This window comes from Syngnathus acus, chromosome 1, assembly GCF_901709675.1.
Source record: "Syngnathus acus chromosome 1, fSynAcu1.2, whole genome shotgun sequence".
NCBI classification, from domain to species: domain Eukaryota; kingdom Metazoa; phylum Chordata; class Actinopteri; order Syngnathiformes; family Syngnathidae; genus Syngnathus; species Syngnathus acus.
The window spans coordinates 6334228-6359237 of NC_051087.1; the positions used below are offsets into that span (position 1 = coordinate 6334228).

Below are 25010 nucleotides of genomic sequence, written 5' to 3' on the forward strand. Positions count from 1 at the left end.
GTCTTGTAATTTAATGTTAATTCCACCAGTGTCATTATTATTATTATTATTATTATTATTATTATTATTGCAAGAGTAGAACTCAGCGTGTTACTGTTAATACATCATTGTATTTTTATCTTCATATTATTATGCTTTTGTCTCTTCAGAAAAGTTCTTCTACACTTTTTGGGAGTAGTAATTATTACACCATATAGATATATTAAAATGACCACAGTTTGGTTTTAGCTGCTTGCATGCACTGGATCCCCTTAAAGAACAAACAAAAAAGAGTTGGGAATCGTTTTAAGTAATTAAAAACCACTTGTTTGTCTTTCATCCTTGTGCTAATTAATGTAATTAATTCGGGGGTGCTGTTGAGGAGGCATGATAGTGCGCGTGTGTGTGTGTGTGTGTGTGGTGGTGGGGGTGGGGGGTGCTTTGTGATCGGTGACCCGAGCTGTGACCAAGCGGAACCGGAAAGAATCGCATTAAAGGGTGAGTCAATAAGTAAACACGTAAACACAAAGGAAGGTGCACGGTGTCTCGGTGTGGGACGTTCACCAGCCTGATTAAATGCATTGAAAAGTGCGACAAATTTACTTTTAATACAAAAGTGAAATGAGTGCGAGTTGGGAAAGTCACAAAGATCTGCCTTCACGTATTCAGTATTGTGTTTGTAATTTTGGTGTGACCATGCTCTATTTTGAGAGGTATTTCTTTATCAGTAGGTTTATTCATGTGGTAACATTTTGTTGTAAATGTAAAAATATAAATATAGTTTATGCTTGTCTGTCATTCAAAACTACACGTTGTTTGAAAAGGCAAAGTTTTTGATGTAGCTTTTTATCTTAAATGTTTTGTGTCTATATGTGCGAACTAACAGAAAGTTCATTGCTTGGCCAACAGGGTCTAATTTCATCTCCCTCTTTAGGATAAAGGTGTTTTTTTTGTTGCTTTACCCTACTTTTGTAAAAAAAAGGAAGTCCATTGTTCACTTTGAATCTTAGCCAGCAGACTTGTCTTTTGGAATTGTTTAGCGTGAACGTAACAAAACTATACTTCCGTTTTGTGTCAGATAATCCAATTTTTCCCCCTTATGTTTATGAAACTAACTTTATTTGAAGACCTCGGTGACATCTTGTGTGTGGCGTGTGTCTGCTCTCCGCCCAGATGACCTCAACATCCCCAGGATGTAATTCAGAGTGGCACTTGTGTGTAACAACACAAGATTCCCTTTCTTGCAGCCCAGGCTTGCCGTTGCCGTGGCTATTCTGTCGAAGGCGGCTTAAGGGCAGCAGGGCGGATTGAGCAATTGGACACATTGTTTGTCCATGAAATATTAGGTGACACAACATGACACCGAGCCATTTATATGTAAAGGTATACATTTCAGCGTGACCGTTCAACAAGAGCCAACAAGGCTGCTCTGAAGGTTGTTTTATATTTGGTGTTGTGGCATCAAGAAGTACAAGTGTGTGTGACTGTGTGAGTGCAGATGGAGCTTTTGTCACAAGTCGGCACCAGCCACAGGCCTTGCATGCGCTGGAAAGGTGGTGTCAAACTCCTTCTACATGGAGCATTTTCTTACTACTGTCTGATAGTTTGCACTTGACATTGAAAAGAAGTAATTTAATTGATAAGAGTGGTTGTGTAAAAAAATGTAATCTTTTATTGCAGTATGTTTTTTAAAGCAACTTTGCGCTCATACTTTTTGCTGAAAAAAAAAGAAAAAAACTACCGACCTAAACCGAGCCGGTTGAACTGGGCTGCGACTGTGCTGCAAAGCTAATGTGTTGCTCTTGTAATTCTTCGACTTCAATCATTTTGGATGTATTGCAGCAAGAGTTTCTCCAAATTTAGAAAGGTAAGCTTGTTTTATTTTGAGAACAGTAAAAGCCATCATCAACATTTCATCACAACGAATGACTCCATGCAATAGCATACCCGAAGCTCCAGTTGGGTCCTTTCTCGACATCACACTGATGTATTTCTTAAACAAATGACAAACAGCTTCAGAATATTGGCAATAAATCAGGAGGACACATTTCATGTCTTGGCCACAGCAACGGGTAGTGGGAGCCATACAGTGTAAGGTGTGCAAAAACACCAACAAATGAGAGCAATGACATGCTTCTTTTAACTCCTTTTCCCCAATAAAGATCATTCATCAGGCAGAACCATTCTCCTCAAATGTCTGATTGGAAATCAGGGGATTTTAAATCCCTGTCCCGGACACTCCATCCATCTTTAACACTCCACTGGTCCACGCACTTAGAGATGAACTACCGAACCAGATGCCTCCATTCAGCCGGTCCCCGACCTTTTCTAAAATAATAATAGTAAATACCAGCAAATGCATGGAAGTCTAAATCAGGCAGCCACATCACAATTTCACTGAGGCAGTCAGGCATCCCGAACCTGCATCCAATTTAGGGAGATATGAGGAGCAGAGGCGGCGCAGACTCCCTCCTCCCACAATATGCACCTCCCAAAAACAAAGCAGATGCAGGATTAGAAGTGTGTGTGCAGACATAGACAGTCTGAAAGAGTTGATAGTGAACATATATGTGCAGTCTAACCTTTGGAAGGAAATAATCCAACTCAGTGATGGCCTTTCCTGTGTTGACACGCATGGAGACACCTTAAGAATCAGATGGCATTCACTTCCTGAATCCTTATTATGCTACCATTCTTCACTACTATTATGAAAGTGATTCCCATAGTTGGAGACACAGACTTTGCAATTATTCTCTTGATATAAAAGAGAGGAGGTGGCGGATGCTAATGCAGCACTGTCATGAAAGTCAGGGTGGTGTAATTTTTCTGCATTCACCTTGTTATAAATATGACTGATGGCGATAGGTCGTCTGTTGAAGTACATTTACATATAGATTCCCATTCCAATCAACGTGCAATAACAGCGCCGGCTGGAGGATTCAGAGCTGTTGCTCAGACATGGCTGCACACAGCGAGGGTCTTGTGCACATTGTGACATTTCATATTTGGAGGAAGATGAAATTGGGCTGGGTTTTGACTGTTGCAAAAGCAGAACATGACAACATCAGTTTGAATGGGGATGTTTCTATAATCAAACGCTGCACAATAATATGAGAACAAATATATTCCGCTGGAAGTTGATATAACTTGCATTACTGTTATCAGCAGTATTATTTAGCGGCAACGTACTTTGACATTTTTAATGGTGACAGAAAAGCACAGAAATTAAACTCACAAACTTGGGTAAAATGTCAGTGTTTCATTTTCTCTGTAATTTGACGTACAAACGTAAAGTGACCCCCCCCCCCCCCCCCCCCCCCCACACACACACACAAAAACAAACGTTCAAATATACACAATTAAAAATGATTATAACAATTCAAAATATATTAATTTATTACAGAGTAATGCCAGTTTAACGTTGCAGTTTATCTGGCATCCTTGCAAAACTGCCGGTAATCTCGAGTGAGTGTTGGCCCGGCAGTGAAACGTATTCTGGTTGGCCAACCTCTTTTCCGGCGAATCAACCCGGAAGTCCATGTTCGCGTCTCAGTTTCGCTGAAGTGGAGATTTTATTGTATATGTGAGCGCAGACGCGTCAATTTGGGACAGTAAGGTAAGGTCGTGGAAGTGTAATGTATAAATCAAACTACGTCATCATGATGTAGACACACCCGCAGCCATTGATAGTTTTTCGTGACCGATATGCTTGTTGTTTACATCCTGCTATGCTGTTTCGAGCACGTGGGCACAACTTTAAGAACGCTTGATTCCCAGACCGGTCAATGTTTTTTCAATTAAAGTCCAGTACATTTAATTTATTTATCAGCAAAATGGTAACCGGCCTTTGTGTGAGTTTCGCTTTACTTGAAATCGCTGTATGAGCGAGTCAACATACGCTACAATGCGGCTGGCAGGTAGTTAGCATTTTGCTAACTGAGGCTGCTGCCATGCACGTTTAAAAGAGTGCGAATCTTTTAGTATTTGCTAATGTTGAGCATTTTCACGGATGGATGTGTGTATACCATGCGCGAATAGTCAGTTCAACACACATACATACGTTGTTGTACAATAAGTGATGCTGCAACATGTCAACATGTTAACTTCATATGCAGGCAAGTTTACCAGCGATTTAGTATTATACTATTATGCCATCCTCGTGATCGGATTTCAGTCCTACCATCATTTTAATTGCTTCTGCTTTAATGAATGCTTTTATTTTAATTTTACAATTGTTGTCCTAGTTTTGACCAGATTACAGTTTCTTTGATCCGCTCAACTTTTGTACAGAGCAGACGGTTTTGCAGAGATTGGCTGAGATTCTTCTTTTCTGTCCTTTTAATCCCCGTGGGCGGCTTGTGACAACCTAGCGTGGCGTTTCTGCAGCCGGTGGTCATTTTGAGAGGCCAATCATCTCCAGCCATCATGGTGCAGACACGCTGGACTAGACAGGGCAATGGGCCAGTACCATTTCTCAGTCCACTGTCTTTTCGTGTGCACGCAAGAGAGATTGTGCAAATTAACTTCTAACATAATTATTATCCTAGGCCGGCAGATTTGTTCTTGTCCATCAATTGACAGGATGTGTTTCTTTGCTCGGGAGCTATGATTACAAAACCCCCCAAACAAGTTAAAACAAGAGGGAAGAGTGGAACTGGACCGTGTTCTCCTCAGCTTGGTTAACAAGCCCACATGGATTTCAGAACCAAGACCAAAGTTTGTCCTGTAATTGATGTCAGCTTCTGAACTCTTGTTCCTAAGCGCTGAAGATAATAGTTTTCGACCAGGGCAACTAAAAATGTCCACTTTTGACTGCGGAAAAGTGGATGGATGAACTTTTAGGAACTCTGTTGTAGATTACATGTTGAACTGTTTCTTGTCACTTAGTTGTCCCATTAAATTTTGCACAAACTGTGCAATGTACTCTCAAAGGTTGAACATAATCATTTTGGATTTCAATATTTGTTCTCCATTGAAAATGAGAAATGGAAGTAAAAAAGAATTATTTAAACACTGCATAGTTTAAAACCGCAAAACATTGAATTTTATTATCGAAAGCAAAACACACATGTGCAGCGTGTCACAAAGCACATGACATAACCCTAACTCACATGCAAGTGTAGTAAATGCTTGTGAACCAAAAATGGTTTAAGAAAATAACTGACACATTTCTAGCTTGTGCTCATTTTTTTTTTCATCGTGTGAAATAAGAACTATGACACCTTTCTTGCGTGTGCTTGTTTTTTTTCTTCATAGTACAAGTGTTCTGGGCAGTGTGCATGTGTGCATCCGTGCATCTGAGCGCCTGTGTACGGGTGTTCCCTTGTGGTGATGTACTGCAGCTACCAGGACCGGCAGGTGTTGGAGGATAATCTCTACGGGGGAGATGGGGCTGAATCTGAGGCGTCAGATGCCATCAGTGAGCTGGAGTTCCACCTCTACAGTCAGCTCCACTACTCTTCCAACACCCTGGAGTTGGAAGATGGAGAGGACAAGCCTAGACAAAAGATTGATGCGGCTGACAAGACTACAGAGACGGCCGTTAACGTAGAAGTTAAAACCAAAACCAGACCACCATCATCCAGTCCTGTCAAAGTGCAGCAGCAATGCAACAAGTTTGAGAAGCAGGTCAAAAAGAAGAAGGGAAAAAGTGTCCCTAAAGTTCATAGACCATTGCCAAAATTTGAGGAGGTTATTGTCATTGACTCAAGTTCTGATGTTATAACCATCTCTGAAAGTTACTCTTCTGATGATGACGACGACGACGATGACAAAGGAGTTTGCGCATTGAAGGGAAGCCATGTACGCCAAACGCTGACACCCACCTTGGTCAAAAAGGTACATTAACTCGCCGTCAAGTGGCTAATATAAGATTTAATGCCGCTGAATATACCAAAGGACAATTCAATCCTCTTTTCTAGACACCCCGTGAAAAGGCGAATGATCCAGTGACTTTGGATTCCAACAGCTCTGAATCTGGTTCAGAATCATCGCTTTCATCCAACACTGATTCCTACCTTGTGGAAAACTGGATGATCCTGGGTCAAGGCAACCAGCATGGAGACCATTCCATTGAACTCAACCTGGAAGGTTCTACTGGCAGCAATGCAGGTGTGTGGATGTGCATAGTTATTATGGCTGAATTGTTTCTTAGACTCATTGTATTCTATTGTGGTCATAGGCGGCCCAGCTCATTCAGAAAATAAGACAACTCTAAAGCTATAATGACAAACAGTGGGCAAAATTTTAGTCTAATTACACATGACATCATAACTGCCATCCTGCCTCTGGTATAGTTCTGACACTGCCTTTAAAGGTGGAAAATTGCCAGCTCAACTTGGTCGTCTCCAGTCTATGTCTGCTTTTATGCACGAAGAAATGTTGCCTTTTGCAGGCAGTTAAAAAAAGAGTCTAGGATTTGTTTTTGTACCATCTTTGACTGCAAATTTGTAAGCGCTTTGCGTCCGCTGTGCTGTCCCAGTCAGCTGCTCTCCTCTTTGATGCATCTTAATATGTTGCTGTGCATCATGTATTGATATGTACGTGGCGGGCTCGTGCGAATTTATTTGTCTTTCTAAAATATTCTACCTCTCATCAGCATGCATGGGACACGCTCACGCACACTCGCGCACACTCGTACCACTAATGCCAAAAACAAACAAACGGAGAGACAAGAGCATCAAAGGAGAAGGTAAGGGGGGGGGGGTCGGGAGAGGTGGGAGTAATCAAAAAATGAATAAAAATGTTTGGCGCAAATCTCTTCAGATCTTCACATTATCTTAACCTGCAGCCTCAGCAACCGCTCCAAGCCGACCCCGCCGAATCCCCCCCCCCTCCTTCCTACCTACGGCGCCCCCATCTCATTCTTTTATCCAATTTCCTTACTATTGTCCTCCCTCTCTGTCTCCCCCCATTCTCCCTCCCTCTGTCTCTTGCACCGCTTCTTCCTCATTTGAATTTCCCTGGGCTGATGTTTCTGCAAGAGTGCTCCCTGACTTCCGCACACAGGCGTTGTAAAGGGGGGCGCCTGTAGCTGAGACTTTGGGCCTGCTTTTTTTGGGGGGGGGGGAAAGGAGGATTTTAGAGGTCCGGTCTCCCCTCCTCTTGGCTGGCTTCCTCACTGTGTCGTCTGGGTCTTCTCTGTGATCTTTGGAGCTTGACCTCATGTCTGCACATGGGGGTTCATGTGTGCCCTGAAAGGGGTCTCAAAAGTGAGCGAGACAGGGTGTGGTGCTTTTTGCCTTCCAAAATGGAATGAAAGTGAAGAAATTTCATGGACGAGCCTCATTTGTCTTGAGCTGATGCATTTGTCACAGAAGAATTGCTCCTTTTGCCATTATATGCGATATTAATCATGAAATTAAATTGAGGATCCAGGAGGCTAATGTTCCCCCAATGTAATTTCTTTGGGTAGCTAAATATTTGCAAAACATTGAGCCCTTTTTATAATCAGCTTATTATTGTGTTAATCCTTGAGCTGAAGTCCCCCAAGGTAGCCTGTAAGTGTTGTGAGAGACACTTTTCTCTTTGCTTTTTGTTTTAATGAAGAAATGCGGAAGTTCTGATCAAATTGCTTCTTCTGCAGCCACCATCGTTACTTTTGCTGAATTCCTATGTTTGGCCATCCAAAAATTGAATTCACGTGAAGCTTTGCAAGATTGATTTATGAGATCGTATACTTGCATTCTTGCATATCCGCCAGAAAAATATGACTTGCTGGGCGCGCCATTCAAGCTAGGACCATCGATGAGTTTGCGTGATGGTTCGTGGAGTTCAACTATGCAAATGGAGCAGGCTGTGTATTAGATACGAGGTAGTTTTAGTGATGCTACTGACTTTGGATTTGGGTGTCGGTTTCTGAAAGCAATTATTGTGCTCGTATTTTGTCCGTTTGCGTGTAACAGGTATGCGCAGTGTGCCGAATAGTATTTGTATGCCTTAACCTCTTCCCTGCATGGCTTTCAAATGACATTTGCTTAACTTAGCCTCTCCCTCCAACCTTGAGTAAAAGTGAGTAAAAATGGGAAGAGCATGGCCAATCTGCATCCAAAGGCAACCAGGGGGAACAAAACCGAACCTCCCCAAAATCCGGCTTGTACCCTAAGAGGTGTGCGTGCCCTGAATGAATCTGGGGCAAAGGAGGGGAGTGGGCTGAAGCTAAACTTTGAATAAGTGGTTAACTCTCCGTCAGTGGTCACACTCTCTTGTTTCCTTTTGCCCCTCCAGTTGTGGTAAGTGCTCACCAATTTTGTACGAGGCTTTTTGTGTGAGAGTGAGTGCGCGCTTGTGGTGAATTGAAAGGAAAGAGGCATATTTTTATGTTTTTAGGGTGTTTTCCATACTTATCTCTCCCGTTTGTCATCTTTGACACGAGCCAGGGTTTCAGGGATGCGTTTGAATTTGTTCTTTTGCCACAACCTGCTGTCTGATGCCTTAACATGGGCCTGTTGTAGCTTTGGAACTTTCTGGGTTCGAAACCGGCGTGCCAGGCTGCAGTGCAAATACAGTCACAATGGGTTTTCTGGAGTTCTGAATGTTTGTGATTATTATTATTATTTTTTTTGGACATTCGTATTCTAAAATGAGATTACAGTCACACGTAACTGGCAGTGTGAAGACGTGTGTGTGCGTGGTGGGTGTGTGGGTGGGCGGGCATGCACTGCAGAAGGGAGGCATGGATAGGATCAGTGCTTATCTTGGCTGCCCAGTGCCACACGAGGTGTAACGCCACACCCACACTACCACACAGTGTGTTTGAACAGACACGCATGCACCCACGCGCATGCATGCACGCACACACACTATGAAAATGCTGTGCCACCGTTTGATTTTTTTTTTTTTTTTAATTATTCCGTTTTTACAGAGCACATGCAAATGAGAATACTGTATCAACCATATATGAGCAAATGCATATATTTGAATGGCAACACTTATGTGGAAGTCTTTTTTTTAAATAAAATAGATTTTTTTTGAATTGTTGCGCTTGGCTACAGGAATGTAATTTTGAAAATCAAAGAATTTTGTTTGTTAGTATAATTAGAAATTTGCTCTTATCTTCTACATTAAAAATTGTAATGATTCAAATTACAATTGTTAAATGGCTTTCTTCCTTTCAGAAATACTGAGCAGATGTTTCACTTGCGCTATTTTTCATTCTTATGCATGCACTTGTAAAAATTCTTGCTTTTTTTCTTCCTGTTGATTGTACAATAATTGAGGTTTTGAAATGTGTTTTAAATGTATTTTTCGGTCTGTATTCATGCTTTGTAGGGACCCAAGGTGCATTGTACGATATAAATGAGGGAAGTTTTTGCTTGCTGTGTGAATGACAATTCAGATCATTTCTTATGCGAAGGTACTTTTTAGTTGATGCATTGCGCGAATGGAGTTGGCTCTTGTTTCCAAGCTAGTTCATTCCCAGTCTGAGACTGGTTTCGGTTCGTAGGGTTCCGTACGTGAAGCCCTGCTGCCAGGGCAAGCAAAATGCCAAATATGGACTCGCCTAAAAATTTTCAATCAAAATAATTTTATTGTGGCGCACACCCAAGTCACATTCAATTTTTTTTTTTAACATTTCAGTGATTTACTAGTAATACTATAATTAAAGCTGTGAGTGAATTAAACAACTATATTTCATGCATTTGTGCAGAATGGTCTATATTTATTGTTTTTTTCCCCCTTGTTTCTAGTACCCATCTCTTCACATTTTTTAATCTGTATATGATTCTCAGTATTATTTGTTATCGAATTTATTGGTGCTATTAATTGATAGCTAGATGGTGTAGGAAGTCATCCCGTTTCAAAGCAATGTTTGTCAAATGTACGAAAATGTCCTTTTTTGTTCATTTGGAACGTCAAAATAACCGGAAACATCTGCGGCTGCGGTTGCAGGTGCTCATTTGTATCAATGCGGCTTTTTTGTTCTTCACTATAAAGAGCAGACTCTTCGTACAGATGAAAATATTACAAAGTGCAGCACAGCTGTGTTGAAACTTCTTCTAATGTGTGTTGTCAGTTATATTGTGGTTTGTAGTTATTAAGAAATGGCTTATTGGGTACATGGATTTGTATATTTGAAAATGAACGCCGTTGTAAAACTGATGTCAGTCGGTGTTCTCGAGGTGAGCCCAATAAGCGTGCCCTCGTCAATTGTCGCTAACTTTCATTCTCATTGCTTCCTTATACCATCAGAAAGGTGACATTATTATAGCGAGGCGCAGTTACACATGTTAAAAGTGCGATGTGGTGGTTTTTTTTTTTTTTTCCATTTAATTTTTTTTTTTTGAGGGGCGCGGACAGTGTCTCTAGTTGCTATTACTGTAGCCCGGAGGAAGCCGTAATAAGTTGTGTATCCAAATTATGGTTGACTTTTTATGCATGCTTTGTGACCTTTTACTTTGCCAGAATATCCCACCGAGATCTATTTAAAGCAAATCCTCCGTGGACATTATGCCCTACAGCGAATGAGTAATACACTCACATGAACAAACACCCATTTAGAAACCTTAAATTCAATATAAGAGAAAAACCATAACGCCTTAATCACATATTGTAAGTACTAACCAAAATTGTAATAATTACTTAAAAACATTTTACTTCAGATTTAGAAACATACATTTTGTAAATATTTCAAAATATAAATATTTCAAAAAATCTTTTAATCGTATTGGTGCATTTTTATTTATACTGTGTGGACCACTTGATGCATAATATTTTTGGACCTTTTCGGCTCACCTTGATTAGAAGTGAAAATGTCAATTACAATTAACCAATAATAATCATCCTAATTAAGCAATCACTTGATAGGAAATATAATTATTGTGTGGAGTAGGGAGGGGCTGTTCAGTGGCACGTTCGCAGCGAGGGGCATCCCAAGAGACTGTATTAATTTCTCTACTTTCACTTTGGCCGGCGAACTTCCCCCTTCTTGTGCGTCTTGGATTGCCGGGCCGGCAGGGGTCGTCAAGAGGGCTTTATTAACTAGTAGCCCTTGGTGGTGTTATATTTTAGGGGCGGGGTTGTGGCATTAAAGGCAAGGGGCTTTAGAGGTTTATGTATTAATATTAATGCTTGTTTCAAATGAGGAACAGGAAGTTGAGGGCTGGGCTGGGCGGGCGGTGAGCAAAGCGGTCATGGATCCCTTAACGCGATTTTCTTCGTCTACCCAAATTTCTGTGTGACCAACAGCACCAGCAAAGGGGGGGGGGGGGGGGGGAGTGATTTTTGTGATCAGAAGTTCACACCTATACACACATGCGCATATGATTACTCTATTTATTTATTTATTTATTAATTACAAGATCCCGCTGGTGTACCTGTGTTGCAATGTCCTCTCCAGAGGCTCCTAGCTTGATGCACGTTGGCCATTCCAAGACTTCTCCTGGTGTCTCTTAATTAAGAGCCTAGTCAGGCACAGACCAGCTGGGCCCGGTCTGGTTTAACCGTCACTCGCTTTAATTGCCGTGCAACATTTCCACATCCGTCTTGGCCGCACGTTTGAGAGTACGCTACTTGTTTCTCAGCTGTTGTTTACTTTGGTATTGGCCACGCTGTTAATGCTTGTTGATGCCAGCTCTAGATGCCTTTAGTAAAACTCATGAAGAGGATGTTGTGCTTTTATTGTGCAGAATGGTTGGTAATGAAAATCTTTTTTTTTTTTTAAATGTGTGTGTTTTGGGTCTTTAATTATTTGAAGACATGCACTGCTCTGAGGACAAGCTTTCCCACACTGGGCACATTTCACTCCGTAATGATTTTATAGTCTGACATATTTTGTGTATTAGCATTGTAGTGTCTGTCAATTGTGAGTCTTTGCTCATGCACTTTTTTTCCTACATGCACACGCCAGTGTATTAAAACACCAAGACTGCCCCTTCATCCCAGGGATTACGGTTAAATGAAATGCCGAGATTGTGGCGCCAAGCGGCCGATAAAGCCGAAGTCAAAGCGAGGGGGAAAATTAATTATAGTGGATAAAATCAGAGCCGAGGAGATAGTTACCTGCTCGTTGGGGAGTTCAGTCATTGATATTTCTGAACTGGCTGTCAGACAAGCACACACGTACACAAAACACACATACACACTTGAGCGGTGTTAAATGTGACACTGGTGTGTACATGTACATTATGCAGGGCTTTTCACACTTTTTGGTGTGGCATCTTGGATTAAATAAAAAAATTAAAAAAATAAATTTGCCCCCCCTTCCCTCCCCTCCCCTCCCCTCCCATTCTTGCCCACCAGTCCGGCAACGATGTCCAGCACTGTTCTTGTGTGGTCACCGTTAACTGCCAGGCGTGAACAAATAACCGCATTTTTATCCTGAGATTTTGTGGCTGGACAACATTTGTCAGGTGACTGAATTTTTGTCCCTTTCGCGCAGACTGATCAATAGCAATCGTGTTGGAACTTAGACTGACCCTAGTGAAAAGGAACGGTTTGGAAAATGGATGAATAGACGCCTCAAGTCTGTTTTTCCTCGTTGTGTTGTACTGTCCATTTGTGTTGATGTTCGATTGTTTTGCTTTGATTAGAGCAGCAACCTACGATTATTACTGTCCATCATTTTGTCAGTTAATTGATGTATCGCTTTAAAAACTATATTTATATTTTTATTTCTATCGCTTTATTCACCTACTCCACGGTAGCTCTTGAGCTGTCAATCATTTTTTATTTATTTATTTTGTTCTCAGTTGAACCATTTGAGTGTGAGTGGGATTGATCCACATTTTAAGGATGCCGATAATATAATCACAGACAGAATAAAGTTTCAAAGAAACACCGTCCATCTTGCCCCCTGTAGATAAACATACCATTTACCTTTTGCACACTATCCCTGTTACCCTCCTTACCTAAACTGTTGACCCAAAATTGCACACCGAGCGACATGGCCGGGCCGAATGCAAATGAAATGGACCATCTTCGTTTATTCTAAGTCTTAAGCCCCACTACTATTCGAGTGATGATAGTGGCATAGGTGTGTGCATGACACAACCAATAAAAAGCAAAAAGTTGCTTGTGGAAAAGAACAGCTGGATGCATTCATGTGCTGTATTTGAATAAAGCAATAAAGGACTGTATTAGCAGCCCGCCTTTTAATCCTCTATTGTTTTGCTGTCCCCCGTCTCTTCGGAGAGGCCGTTCTAATTAAAGACTAATAATTGTATTGTTTTAGAAAGTCTTCAGAGACGCAGCTTTCTGCTCCTTCAATCATTCTCTCTCCATCAAAGGCTATCTCACCGGACTTCCTGGTGCATGCGCTGGCGCGTATGTGTGTTCCCTGTAAATGAAAACTTTAAAGCGCCATTATTTCATTATCCCAGAGGCTGTGGATTTGGGTTTGGCGTGTCCATGTGTGTGCGTGTCTTTGTGTTGTTTGCTCATGCAAATAGACGGTGCTGTCCAGGATTATTTCACTTTTTCAATTTGCACCATCGCTGAATGTGTGTCTGCTTGTGTACAGTCCGTAATTGTGTGCGACTGTTATTGGTTCTTCCGTAGACCCCCCCCGTTCCTACTCCTCGACCCTCAACACACAACACACACAAACCCACACTCTCACACTTTACTGCCAGCAGATAAAAAGGCATTATGGTAAATTCCACTTAATGACATTTTTTTTTAATTTGGGGAACAGGGCCCAGTGAATGGAGCTTAATTACCGGGGCCAAAGATCCTTGGAAAATAAACCCATGACATCCCCTACCGGCCCCCATAATGGAGCGCTTCACAAAATGCCTCTGATTAACCACCACAGTTTATCTCCCACCCCCGCACCCCTTCTCGCGCTGGATAATAACAAAAATAACAATCATGAAAATTCTCTCTGCCTTCTAGCCCCCCATTACTCCCACTTCCCACACCCGCTCGCGTTCTTTTCCACCCTCTCGCCCTCTGCCTGGCACACTCCCGCAGGAGGAAATTCATCAAAATGAAATTGAGGTTGCAACTCACTGGTTATATTAAAATCCATTTACCCCTTACAGACTTTGCGTGCCGTAGTATTTCTGTTCTCTGCTGCGAAAGAACAAGGAAGGCCTGGAATAATCTATTTCCTACCATAGACACAAATACAGTGTATGTCTAGATGGTAGATATGCACGCATGTACGGTAAATTTGACCTTATGGCCCCTTTGCTTTGAAAAGTGGGGTTTAAAGAAACGCTTGGCTCCATTAACGTGACGGTACTAGCTTTTTAAACCTGTTGTTAGCAATATATAGTTTATTTTTCTACTAAGTACCGTAATTTTCGGACTATAAGTCGCGGTTTTTTTCATAGTTTGGGTGGGGGGGCGACTTATACTCAGGAGCGACTTATATGTGTTTTTTTTTTTCAAAAAATTTCAAAAAAAAAATTCAAAAAAAAAAAAATGAAACCGCGATAAACGAACCGCAATGTAGCAAGGGATTACTGTAATTTGAATTTCAAGTGACGACAGCAGCGCGAAACCATCTGCGTCACTCCAATTCATTAAATCCATCAATCGTCCTTTGTCAACAATGCGTGCGCGCCGCTGACGGCTTTTGCACTTAAAAATATTCCACAGGCCCATATAACGATATATAAATTATATATCAAATAACTATTATATAAGCAATAATGTTATCAAACCATCTGTGCACTCTAAATCATTAAATCCATCGATCAAATTCCTCGTCCTTTGTCAACATCGCCGCGCGTGCGCCCTGACGCCAGCCTCGTCGTTATTCCACAGATTTACTATATAACTATATTGTAGCGTTAACAAAGTTCAAGGAAAGACGTGGGTTTGGTAAACGGCTCTTTATTTAACAAAACAAACTTACAGGCGTGTGGCGGCGTGGACGTCCAGCCACGAAAGGGGACGAGAGCTCCATACGATAGGACCGGGCGTGCGTAGAAGCCATGACCGAGATCCACGCACCGTCCTCGGACAGCCACCCGGCTGAGCGCCGGCCCTCGACTTCCATCCACGGAGCTGAAAGGCAGCTCGGTAGAGTAGGACCGGGCGAGCGTAAAAGCATTGTCCGAGCACCATCCACCGTCCCTGGACAGCCACCCGGCCGAGCGCCGGCGCCCGACTTCAATCCACGAAAGTGAAAGAAAGCTGGACGAGTGACGCGCGACGTCGCGCTGCTGACGTCAGCAGCGCGACGCGACGTCGCGGTCGCGCGTCAGCAGCGCGACGGTTGTTTACATAAAGGACAAAGATCGACTCGTCCAGCTTTCTTTCACTTTCGTGGATTGAAGTCGGGCGCCGGCGCTCGGCCGGGTGGCTGTCCAGGGACGGTGGATGGTGCTCGGACAATGCTTTTACGCTCGCCCGGTCCTACTCTACCGAGCTGCCTTTCAGCTCCGTGGATGGAAGTCGAGGGCCGGCGCTCAGCCGGGTGGCTGTCCGAGGACGGTGCGTGGATCTCGGTCATGGCTTCTACGCACGCCCGGTCCTATCGTATGGAGCTCTCGTCCCCTTTCGTGGCTGGACGTCCACGCCGCCACACGCCTGTAAGTTTGTTTTGTTAAATAAAGAGCCGTTTACCAAACCCACGTCTTTCCTTGAACTTTGTTAACGCTACAATATAGTTATATAGTAAATCTGTGGAATAACGACGAGGCTGGCGTCAGGGCGCACGCGCGGCGATGTTGACAAAGGACGAGGAATTTGATCGATGGATTTAATGATTTAGAGTGCACAGATGGTTTGATAACATTATTGCTTATATAATAGTTATTTGATATATAATTTATATATCGTTATATGGGCCTGTGGAATATTTTTAAGTGCAAGAGCCGTCAGCGGCGCGCACGCATTGTTGACAAAGGACGATTGATGGATTTAATGAATTGGAGTGACGCAGATGGTTTTATTAACGTGTTATTTATGTAATAGTTTTTTGAATAACTCTGAATTTTACGTCAGGGCCGTTCTCAGCTCTTAGTTTGTGTTTATGTCACGTTAGCATAGCTATCGTTTAGCCTGTTGTTGCTCGTTCATGACTGTTCTTGGTGTTGGATTTTGTCGAATAAATTGCCCCCCAAAATGCGACTTATACTCCGGAGCGACTTATATATGTTTTTTTTCACTTTTTTGGGCATTTTATGGCTGGTGCGACTTATACTCCGGTGCGACTTATAGTCCGAAAATTACGGTAGTTAAAGCCTCAATTGAAAATGAAAGGTATCCTCACTTGCATTCACATATGCGCTATTATAGAATGACCCACCCTTTTTCATTTGTTTGTGTTGGAAATGGTCTCATTGATCAGCATTTTAATTTCTTCTACTTTCTTAATGGAGCTGAATCTTTATGCACTTAGCAAATATAAAAATGAAAAAAAAAACGAATCCAAAGCTATTATTTTGTCTTATGCTTAACATGCTTATTAGAGTGCTCTGTCTTTTTTTTTTTAGTGCTCATTCTTGATTGGTGAAAAGCTGTCATGAGTCACATCTGTGTGGTCAGTATCAGCCAATAGATGGAGATAAATGTCGCGCTTTGAATGGAAAATTCATGTTGCAGGCAGCTAACGGATATTAAAAGGGCACAATGCCTACCTGTTTTTGGACACGCAAGCTGCTTTTCGATAACTTAGTCCTGCTGCACACACACATACACACTTGTGCAGCACACACACACCAATATGCCAGCTCACTTTTCTTGGCCTCCTCTGGTCCCCATTGATGAGCTCCCTGATTGGGCCATGCGGTTGCCATGCGGTTGCCAGACCTCGCCCCTGCTGTGTGGTAATTGGTGTCTATGGTGCTGCCACGTGGCCACGGTGCTTTGACTGACAGCTTGGCCACCTGCCCTGCCATGGCTGCCAACGTGGTGTGTAAGTGGGCAAGGGTTGGGGGCGTGGGGGATGGCATGGATCGGCAGGGGGTGAACAGTCAGCATGTCATGAGCAGGAGGAAAGGGCGGACTGAGTTGGATAATCAGATGGGTTAGTACGAAACTCTACCAGCGTAATGGCATCTGCTTCTATGGTAGGACTTCGAAGGTTGAACACAGTCTGTTGTGGAATCTAGCCAACCTCAAATTTTGAAATAGACAAATAAATCCCCATAGATAGATAGATAGATAGATGGATGGATGGACGGACGGACGGACGGATACTTTATTGATCCCAGGGCGGAAATTCAGTTTTCCAACAGGAAAATAATTGAAATCTGTCCAAGAGTCCAACTGTTGCCTTCATAAACTTACTAATTGACCAGTACAAAGCTGGCACCCTTTTTTGTGTATTGTTCTTCCCTTTTTCTCATTTAAAGTTTATTGTACGTCAAGATTTTCTGCGTTGTTGGCCATGACATTGATTGGAGGAGAATATCAGAGCTTGACGGTTGCACCATCATGACTGCACAGCACCGTTTTTTTAACTGCGATGGTGACCCCACCAGGCACTTATTGTTTTTTTATTTTAAATACTTTTTCTTCATTTGGTCAGTATTCTGTTGAACCTCTCTTCTTCCGAACATTGCCATGCCCATGCATTTCCATCCTCATGTACTTTCTCACGGCTCACTTGTTGCCATTGTATTTTTACATCCTTGGCTAGACTTTTCAGACCCACAAGAAGAACTAATGAAAGCCGTGTACGTTGGCCAACCTCTCGTCTTGTTTAACCTTGCACTGGGCAGTGCGGCGGACGGAGCAAGGGCGATGTCACAAAGGAAACACTTTTCACGCACACACAGACAACCTCCACACTCCTCCCAGCCCTCGCCATTGTCATGTATAGTGTTGCTAATCCAGCCCTGTCGCTTCAGTATCAAACATAACCTCTGTTTGAGGGGGCCTCTCTTTCATTCCAGCGTCGTGTGTGTGTGTGTGCGTGCTTTGCTGGGTGTGTTAATGGGCCCAGTCAACAGTGTGGTACAATGAACGGGCTGGTTTGGGTTTCCTGTTTAAGTGTCGGGATGGGGAAAAAAATCCAAACTCTTCAAGGCAAGGCTTTCGTGTTTTTAGGTCAGAACTTCAGTTAGTTCGTGGTAATAGTTGCGAATGCTTATTAATTGAGACCATATTGAAGGATGGCTATGGATCTTGACATCACTTGTCTCCTTCTTTGGTTATCTGCTTTAAACCACTGTGTCGGGGCCACTTCCCACGAGGATGGTCCCGACCGTGTGTGTTTGAGTGTGTGTGTGTGCACGTCACCCCAAGAGAGCCGGGAGTTCATGGTTCATTAGCTACACATAGACTTCCGTTCTGTTGTCAGCGACAGCACACGCACACAGACTCACACAGCCTCCCCCCTCCCCTCTCCATCTCTGAGTAATCAGAGTACCTAAGAGAGAGACAGGTAGCATCTGTCGCCTTCTTTTTCCTGATCTTCCCTCCCTCTGTTCTTGTGTGTCCCCCTCTTGCACGCCATTGTTTTGAACCTCCCTTGACAGCACGCTGATGGGATCATGGGAGAGTTGTCCTTACAAATTGGAATGGGGCACTTTAGATTTTCTTCACATGAGCGTTCTAGAATGATTTTCTACTAAAATCTTCAGCACATGCAAAAAAATAATCGTGTTTTTTTACTGCTCACCATCACAGCACATCACATGCTTAATGGGAGTCTCATCTCTCAAACCGGAAGTTAGATGATCAAAGGTTAGCTGAGGTAATACAAGGACTGACCTGTGAGAGGCAGCATCGCGCCCCAGGACATCCAGACTAGTTGGAGTAGTATAGTTAGTCTCGCAGTTTTAACTTTGTTGGGCCTGACAATTTCTTGCCAACATTTCTTCCCAAACATTACTATTGTGGTGAGAGACATTTTATTAGTTAGACCTCCTCAGGCTAGGCTTCAGCATGCTTACCACCATCCTTGATGGTGGACTCCAAAGTTAACACACCTCACACCCTGAAATAATCATTTGAAAATCATTTGCTCTTTATTAGAGGTTGGAATTATTTCTTAGCCCAGAAAATGCGTTCCGACGTCCAGTTTGGCTGAAAGGGTTTGTCAGACGCAGCCAACATGGCGGCGCAGTGAAACCAACGCCATCTGCCTCTTCAGCTCTTTCTTGTGTTGAGTTAGCATGTAGCCAGCAGGTCAAATCATTCTGTTTTTTTGAACGGAGCCTCAGGATTTATTAGCATATTTTTCCCTCCGTGCAAAGACCACCCCCCACACACACCTTTCCCCCCAATCCTCTCTTCACACTATACACCCCCCCCCCCCCCTCCATGCATGTGTTTGATTCCTCGGCCGTGACAAAGAGCTTCACCCTTTATCCATGTGGGTGTGTGTTGCTGAGATGGGGGGCCCTTAGATTAAGGGAAAGCTTCCTGCTCTTTATTTGTGGAGTCCCCCTGGGAGACGCTTTTGGAAGGACTTTCGTTGAGTTACCAGCACACACACATGCACACCCACATCAGAGCCACCTCTTCATACATGCACACACCTTTAACCTCTACCTTCATTCAGACTACTCATTGACTCAATAGCGATTGTTTAAAGCCAACTCTGCATGCGCACATCCCACTGAGGCCCCACAACCTGTTCTCAGTAGGCGAGCGCTTCAGAGCTTCCTAGTACATTTCTCTGTGCTAAACTAACCAGAACTAAGCAGACTGGAATAACGTTCAGTGAGATGCACGTTACCACACACGCAGATGGTACGGACTCAATCGATAGGTGTAAAAACCCAAAGGAAATGCACCCACCTAAATGTGATTGGACCAACCGTTTATGGACCCATTCAGTTATTAGACAAAGCTATTTAAATTGCAGCTATAATAGATTAATTTAGTATTGTTAGTTTTCTTCCTTGCAGTTACACTTTTGCAGTCTTAAAGGGAAGTGAATTAAAATATGTTCTGTGTTCCCGCGCTAGTCTAAAGATTGCGTTCTGATTGTTATTGCAATTGTGGAATATGAATTAAGCAACAAACATGACCTGTTTTTTAATTCGCTCTCCGGGGGCGGCCATTTTGCCACTGGCTGTCGGCTGAAAATGACATCACCGTTGCTCAGGGCTCAGATAACAACCAATCACGACTCACTTTTTTTTCCGAGTTTCATCTGCGACATTTGCAAGCTTAGCTGTGATTGGTTGTTATTCTTCAACAAACACAATATTAACCAGGCTACCATGTTTAGACTAGTGCGGCCTCGTAGATCATATTATTTTCAAGACATTTTTCAGTCAACTTCTTCTTTAAAAGGAGAAAAAAAGTCCTATCTTTTCTTATTTATTGTCTCTTTAGAGCTTCTTTGTATGAATAAGGAACCAAACAGCAATTTCTAGGATCTTATTTGGCAGCAGTCAAACAAAAAATGCCACGAAAACGCATGACACACGTGATGGATGAAAAATGAATAACCGGTCACAATACGTCGCCGACATAAAAAGTTGACCAAATATTCATAATCATTATTAAATAAATAATTTTTGAGAAATTAAGTCGGATAATTTCACATGGCACACCTGATCACATGTAATGCACACTATTTGGAAGTCACTGGAGTAGAGCAAGAGCACTCAAATCTGGAAGATGTCCGGCGGGATACATTACCGTCATGTTTAGTTTAAGCACTACTTTTACTTGAGTCAGTGAGTTGGATGTTGTTTGTGATGGGAAGGTCACGGTAGAAAGAGGTGCCATCCAAACAACAACCATTTTAATTTGTTTGACGGGGGGGATGAGAGCTGATAACTCCCCCTATGCCGGCGCACATCGGGACTCAGGCAGAAAACGAGGCCAGGGAGTAAAAGCAAAGAAGCGGGGCTGAGCTGAATAGCGATAAGGGCTTGGATACAGCGAGTGAGAAAAACCAAGAGGGAGAGAAGAAGAGTGTAATATTTGATTTTGGCTCAAGGCTGCGTGTTTGTCCAAAGGCTAAAAACTGTCAAGCAGCTAATCGGCGAGATGAATGCACGGCTGTGTCTGCATGCGTGTGCAAAAGCATGCGAGCCCGTGGCGGGTCATTGCCACCAGCTCATAATTAATGCCAAGAACATGTGTCTGTGTGTGTTTCTGTTACAATTTCTTGATGTCAGTTAGCGTTTTGTGCCTCTTAAGAGAATACGCTGATCTCCCCGGAGGCGCTGTTAGTGTCTCTCGTACAGATGTGCCGCGCTGCCGGTGTCAGTTTTGGTGTGCACCCGTGTGTGCGGATCCTATTCTTTTGGGAAACTAAGCTCGCGCCTCGGGCTCTTAAGGTCTTCATGTTTCTCTATCACTTTTGAGTCCTCTGTTTATGAGTGCTGGGACAAAATGTTGACAGAATGCGATCAAATTGATACAGTGGATGTCAGACATCCATTTCAGCGGATATAAAAGAAAATTGTAAGACCGGGATAATCATTTCAAAACGTCTTTAAAATTGGCTAAAGACAATTTGTGCTGTCTTATATTTATCAGCGTTATAAACTGCTGAGGTGTGGGATCGGGCAAGTTGGTAGCCATTAAATGTGATTATATTTTCGCTCAAATGCTCTGTTAAACATGTTTCTTCATTGCCCCTTTTTTCTGACTGCCTCGTTCATTCTAAAATTCCCTGTTTCGAAGACAATATTTTCTGTTTTGCCAGATTTTGAAGAAAACAACGATGCCACCTGGGAGGTTTCGGACAAGGACAGGGAGGTACAAGGGGACAACGAATGGTTGTATGACAATAATCCGAGTACTTATTTGTAATTGTAAGTTGACGATGTATGTACTGGTTTTGTTTCAGGCTCAAATCTTCAACAGAAATAAAAAAGCCTTTAGGCGTGTTGCCAACAGATATTACACGCCAAAGAATGTCCAAAGCCGAAAGTTGCCTGTGTGCTTTCTTTGTGGCAATCCCTACCACATGTCCAGTGAGTGTCCCAACAAGCACTGCAACAACTGCGGCCTTCCAGGTCACGCGTTCAATTCCTGCAATGAGAGGTCTTACTATCACAAACAGTGCCATCGCTGCGGCATGACGGGCCACTTCTATGACGTGAGTACAGATTCAAAGGGATTTTCGACAATTAGTAAGAAATAATAACTGGACTCCCACCAAAATCTTTTGCCATTAGCACTCCATCACACTCCAAGGGTTTTTTTTTTTTTTAGCCTATGTTGGCTGTCTTTTATTGCGAACACAGGCCCATATGAAACATATATACAAGTATATTAAAAAAAAAAAATACAATTAAAGTTTAAATTGTTTTTGCACTTGACTTTACATTGTAGCCTGAATCCAAATAAACAGCAGAAAGCATCAGTCAGACATTCACTTTTCACTGTGTCTGTTGGCAAGTGTCCTCGCGGTTATTCCCAGAGTAATAATGACTCAAAGGGGGTCAGGTCAGCACACGCTGCTGTTCACATTAATTGATACACTTGAGTAATTACAGCTTAGTTATGTCCCTGCCATGCTGCATATACGGGCTGTTTTGCGTGTGGGTGTTTGCTCACACTGAAGGGTGAATCTAATGAGCATCAATGACAATTCTCCCACCGCAACATCCATTACCGTGCCCACCGGCACTATGGCGGCCAGAGAGCTGCTGGAAAACCCAGCGCGCATGTAACCAGCCCGCGCATGTCTCCGTGTGCCTCACTTTCTTTTTTGCACTCCGTCAGTCAGTCATGTACTGTGCCCCGCGTGATGGATGAGTAACCAGGTGAACACCAGAGGGAGACCAGCGCACGGGCTACACCCCGCACCCACCTCTTTCCCTCTCGTTCAGAACGGTTTTCTCACCTACTACACTAGATTTTCCATTTACTGTGTGTGAAAGTTTGGTGGGAATTGTAATTAGTTTTCTTGGGTGGGAAAACGCTATTTCTTGGACTCCATACGTGCGTGTGCGTCTGTGAGCGTGCACGCTTGTGTTATTCTTGAAGGTGTGTGCGTGGAGAAGCGAGAGTCAGGTCTCTGTCCCATGGGCCTTTCTGTGTCTCTCATTAAAGACAGACGGTTGACGGAGCGCAAGTGTGTCGCTCGCCTCGCCTGTCGCCCTCGACAACAACACGCCACCCTGGCGGTCTGGAGGGAGGAAGAAACGCAGTGTGTGTGTGTGTGTGTGTTTGTACGGGGAGGTATCGAGGGGTTAAAAGAACGCTTGACGAGATGGAGAACGCCACAGCTGTTGAAATTTATTTTATATTTGTGTTCATATCTAAGTAAAGAGCCACCCCTCCCCTTTTCCGGCTGCTTTAATACATGAGGCCACAATCTGACCAATTTTAATTAGCTCATTTTCACTTGGGTTTGTCCCTTACATTGTGCAATTAATTCTTTATGGTTTTAGTTTGATTGTTGTATGACTGGACTCTATTATATTGGAAGTGGCATCTTTTTTTTTTTTAAATCTTGTATAGCATCTCTTAATGTGCAAGTGGTTCTAATGTCATGGGTGGTAAATGTACCTTTCCTCCTCACAGTAGCTTCTACTCACCAGGAGTGTAAGTAGATAAACCTTATTGCCGGCGGCAACTGCGGCATTTTCAATTTCCCAGTGGGAAGTGGCGGCATTTGAGAGAGGATGTCGGAATGCAATGGGAACAGCGTGCCAAAGCCCCGGAGATAATGCTTTAACCACACCACGACAGAGCGACAAGACAAGGCCGACTGTAGAGAGATTCACTCACTATATTGGTGGCAGAGATGTAGCTGAGGAACACGAGGGTTTTTGGTCGCAGTGTGTTCAGATTACATTAAAATCGAGTTTTAAAACTGCTTTTTTTTTCTTTGCTTGTGCATTTAATCAACACATTGTAACTCTACCTTTCTTGTCGCCCTCCCTTGCAGGCATGTCCAGAGATCTGGAGACAGTACCACATCACGGTGAGTGTCATACATTTTAACAAAACACACAACTGTCCATACTGAGCTAGATAAGGTGGTGCTATCACTACTTTGTTGTAGTTTTTTTTTTTTTGTTGCAAAAACACAGTTGAAATCTTCCACATGTCATGGTCCAGTGAACTGTGTTTGAACTTTTTGGTCATCATTTCAAAATATATGTTGGGTGAAAACACTGCACTGCTTTTCAGCAAAAGAAGACCATAGCTAAAGTGAAGCAACTAATGAATTATCAAATTAATCTATACTTTTTGATCATCAATGAATCCTTTGAATATCATTTTACTTCAAAATTGATTGCTCAGAATTTAAATTTCTCAGCACTAAATGCCATCCAATTTCTGTAGTTCTCCACAGACTGATTGTTTTTGTGTTGAATCAAAATGAAGAATTTGCTCTTAATTTGGAAAACAATGATCAACGTTTTAGGCTATTTTATAACATGTTACATATTACATACAGTACCTGAATCATGAATTTGGGATGTATCAGTATGCACTTAAAATGGTGACAGGAGTACACTGACTCCATTTAATATAAAATAGAACGTGGTTGGTGAATTCTGAACATAGTGCCCAGTTGTAATAGGGTGTGCACACTTATGCAACCAGATTATCTCAGTCTTTTATTGTTACCTCTCTTCTCAAACTTTCTTAAATTGAATAGTACCTATTACAGGTCACACTAATGCTGGGAAAGGTTTTGATTTGGTCTCATTGTTTTATACCACCAAAACCTGTCACTTGAAAGGGGTGTGTAGACTTTCTATATCCACTGTATTTTATTTGATCAGTCATACTTTTTAAGTCTTTGGGTTTTTGTCCTGAAATGCTGTGCCTCAGCTTCAGCTTTACAGATGCCTTATCTCCTCTTCAGTTAGTAGTCATAATAAAAGCCATTGCAGCCACCTAGTGGCACCACGTATTATTATGTTTTTATTGTTATTTGAGGTGTGGCATCTACATTTAATTCAATTGGAGGACAGACCTGGAGATTAATTGGACCGTGGCGAAGCTATTTGAGGAAATGGAATGTACTTAGAGAAATTTACCTCGAGATTTTACCTTTCTAGGTGTGTTTATGTCCAGTATATGTGTGTGTGCGCTCGCCATTTTGTCATATAAATGTGTGATAGTTAAAGTGGCAATACCAACAGGAAGCCATATTTGCTTACGTGTAGGCGTGTTGTTCAGATAGGTGAAAAAAGAGTACTACTTTTCTCAGCTGAGTGTGTGTAGGCTGCGAGGGTGTGATATAGACCTCAGCC

General features: G+C 42.7%; 1 protein-coding gene across 1 annotated transcript in view; it reads left to right on the top strand.

Moving 5' to 3' along the window:
* The first annotated feature begins 3488 nt into the window (after positions 1-3488).
* The window catches only part of zcchc7 (zinc finger, CCHC domain containing 7), a 28634-nt gene continuing 7112 nt past the window's right edge, over positions 3489-25010 (top strand). Inside the window, exons 1-6 of the mRNA XM_037270780.1 lie at positions 3489-3595; positions 5236-5817; positions 5901-6090; positions 21494-21546; positions 21638-21889; positions 23690-23725. Of these exons, the coding sequence (XP_037126675.1) occupies positions 5311-5817; positions 5901-6090; positions 21494-21546; positions 21638-21889; positions 23690-23725 (1038 nt within the window). The 5' untranslated portion in view covers positions 3489-3595; positions 5236-5310. The remainder of the gene's footprint in view (positions 3596-5235; positions 5818-5900; positions 6091-21493; positions 21547-21637; positions 21890-23689; positions 23726-25010) is intronic.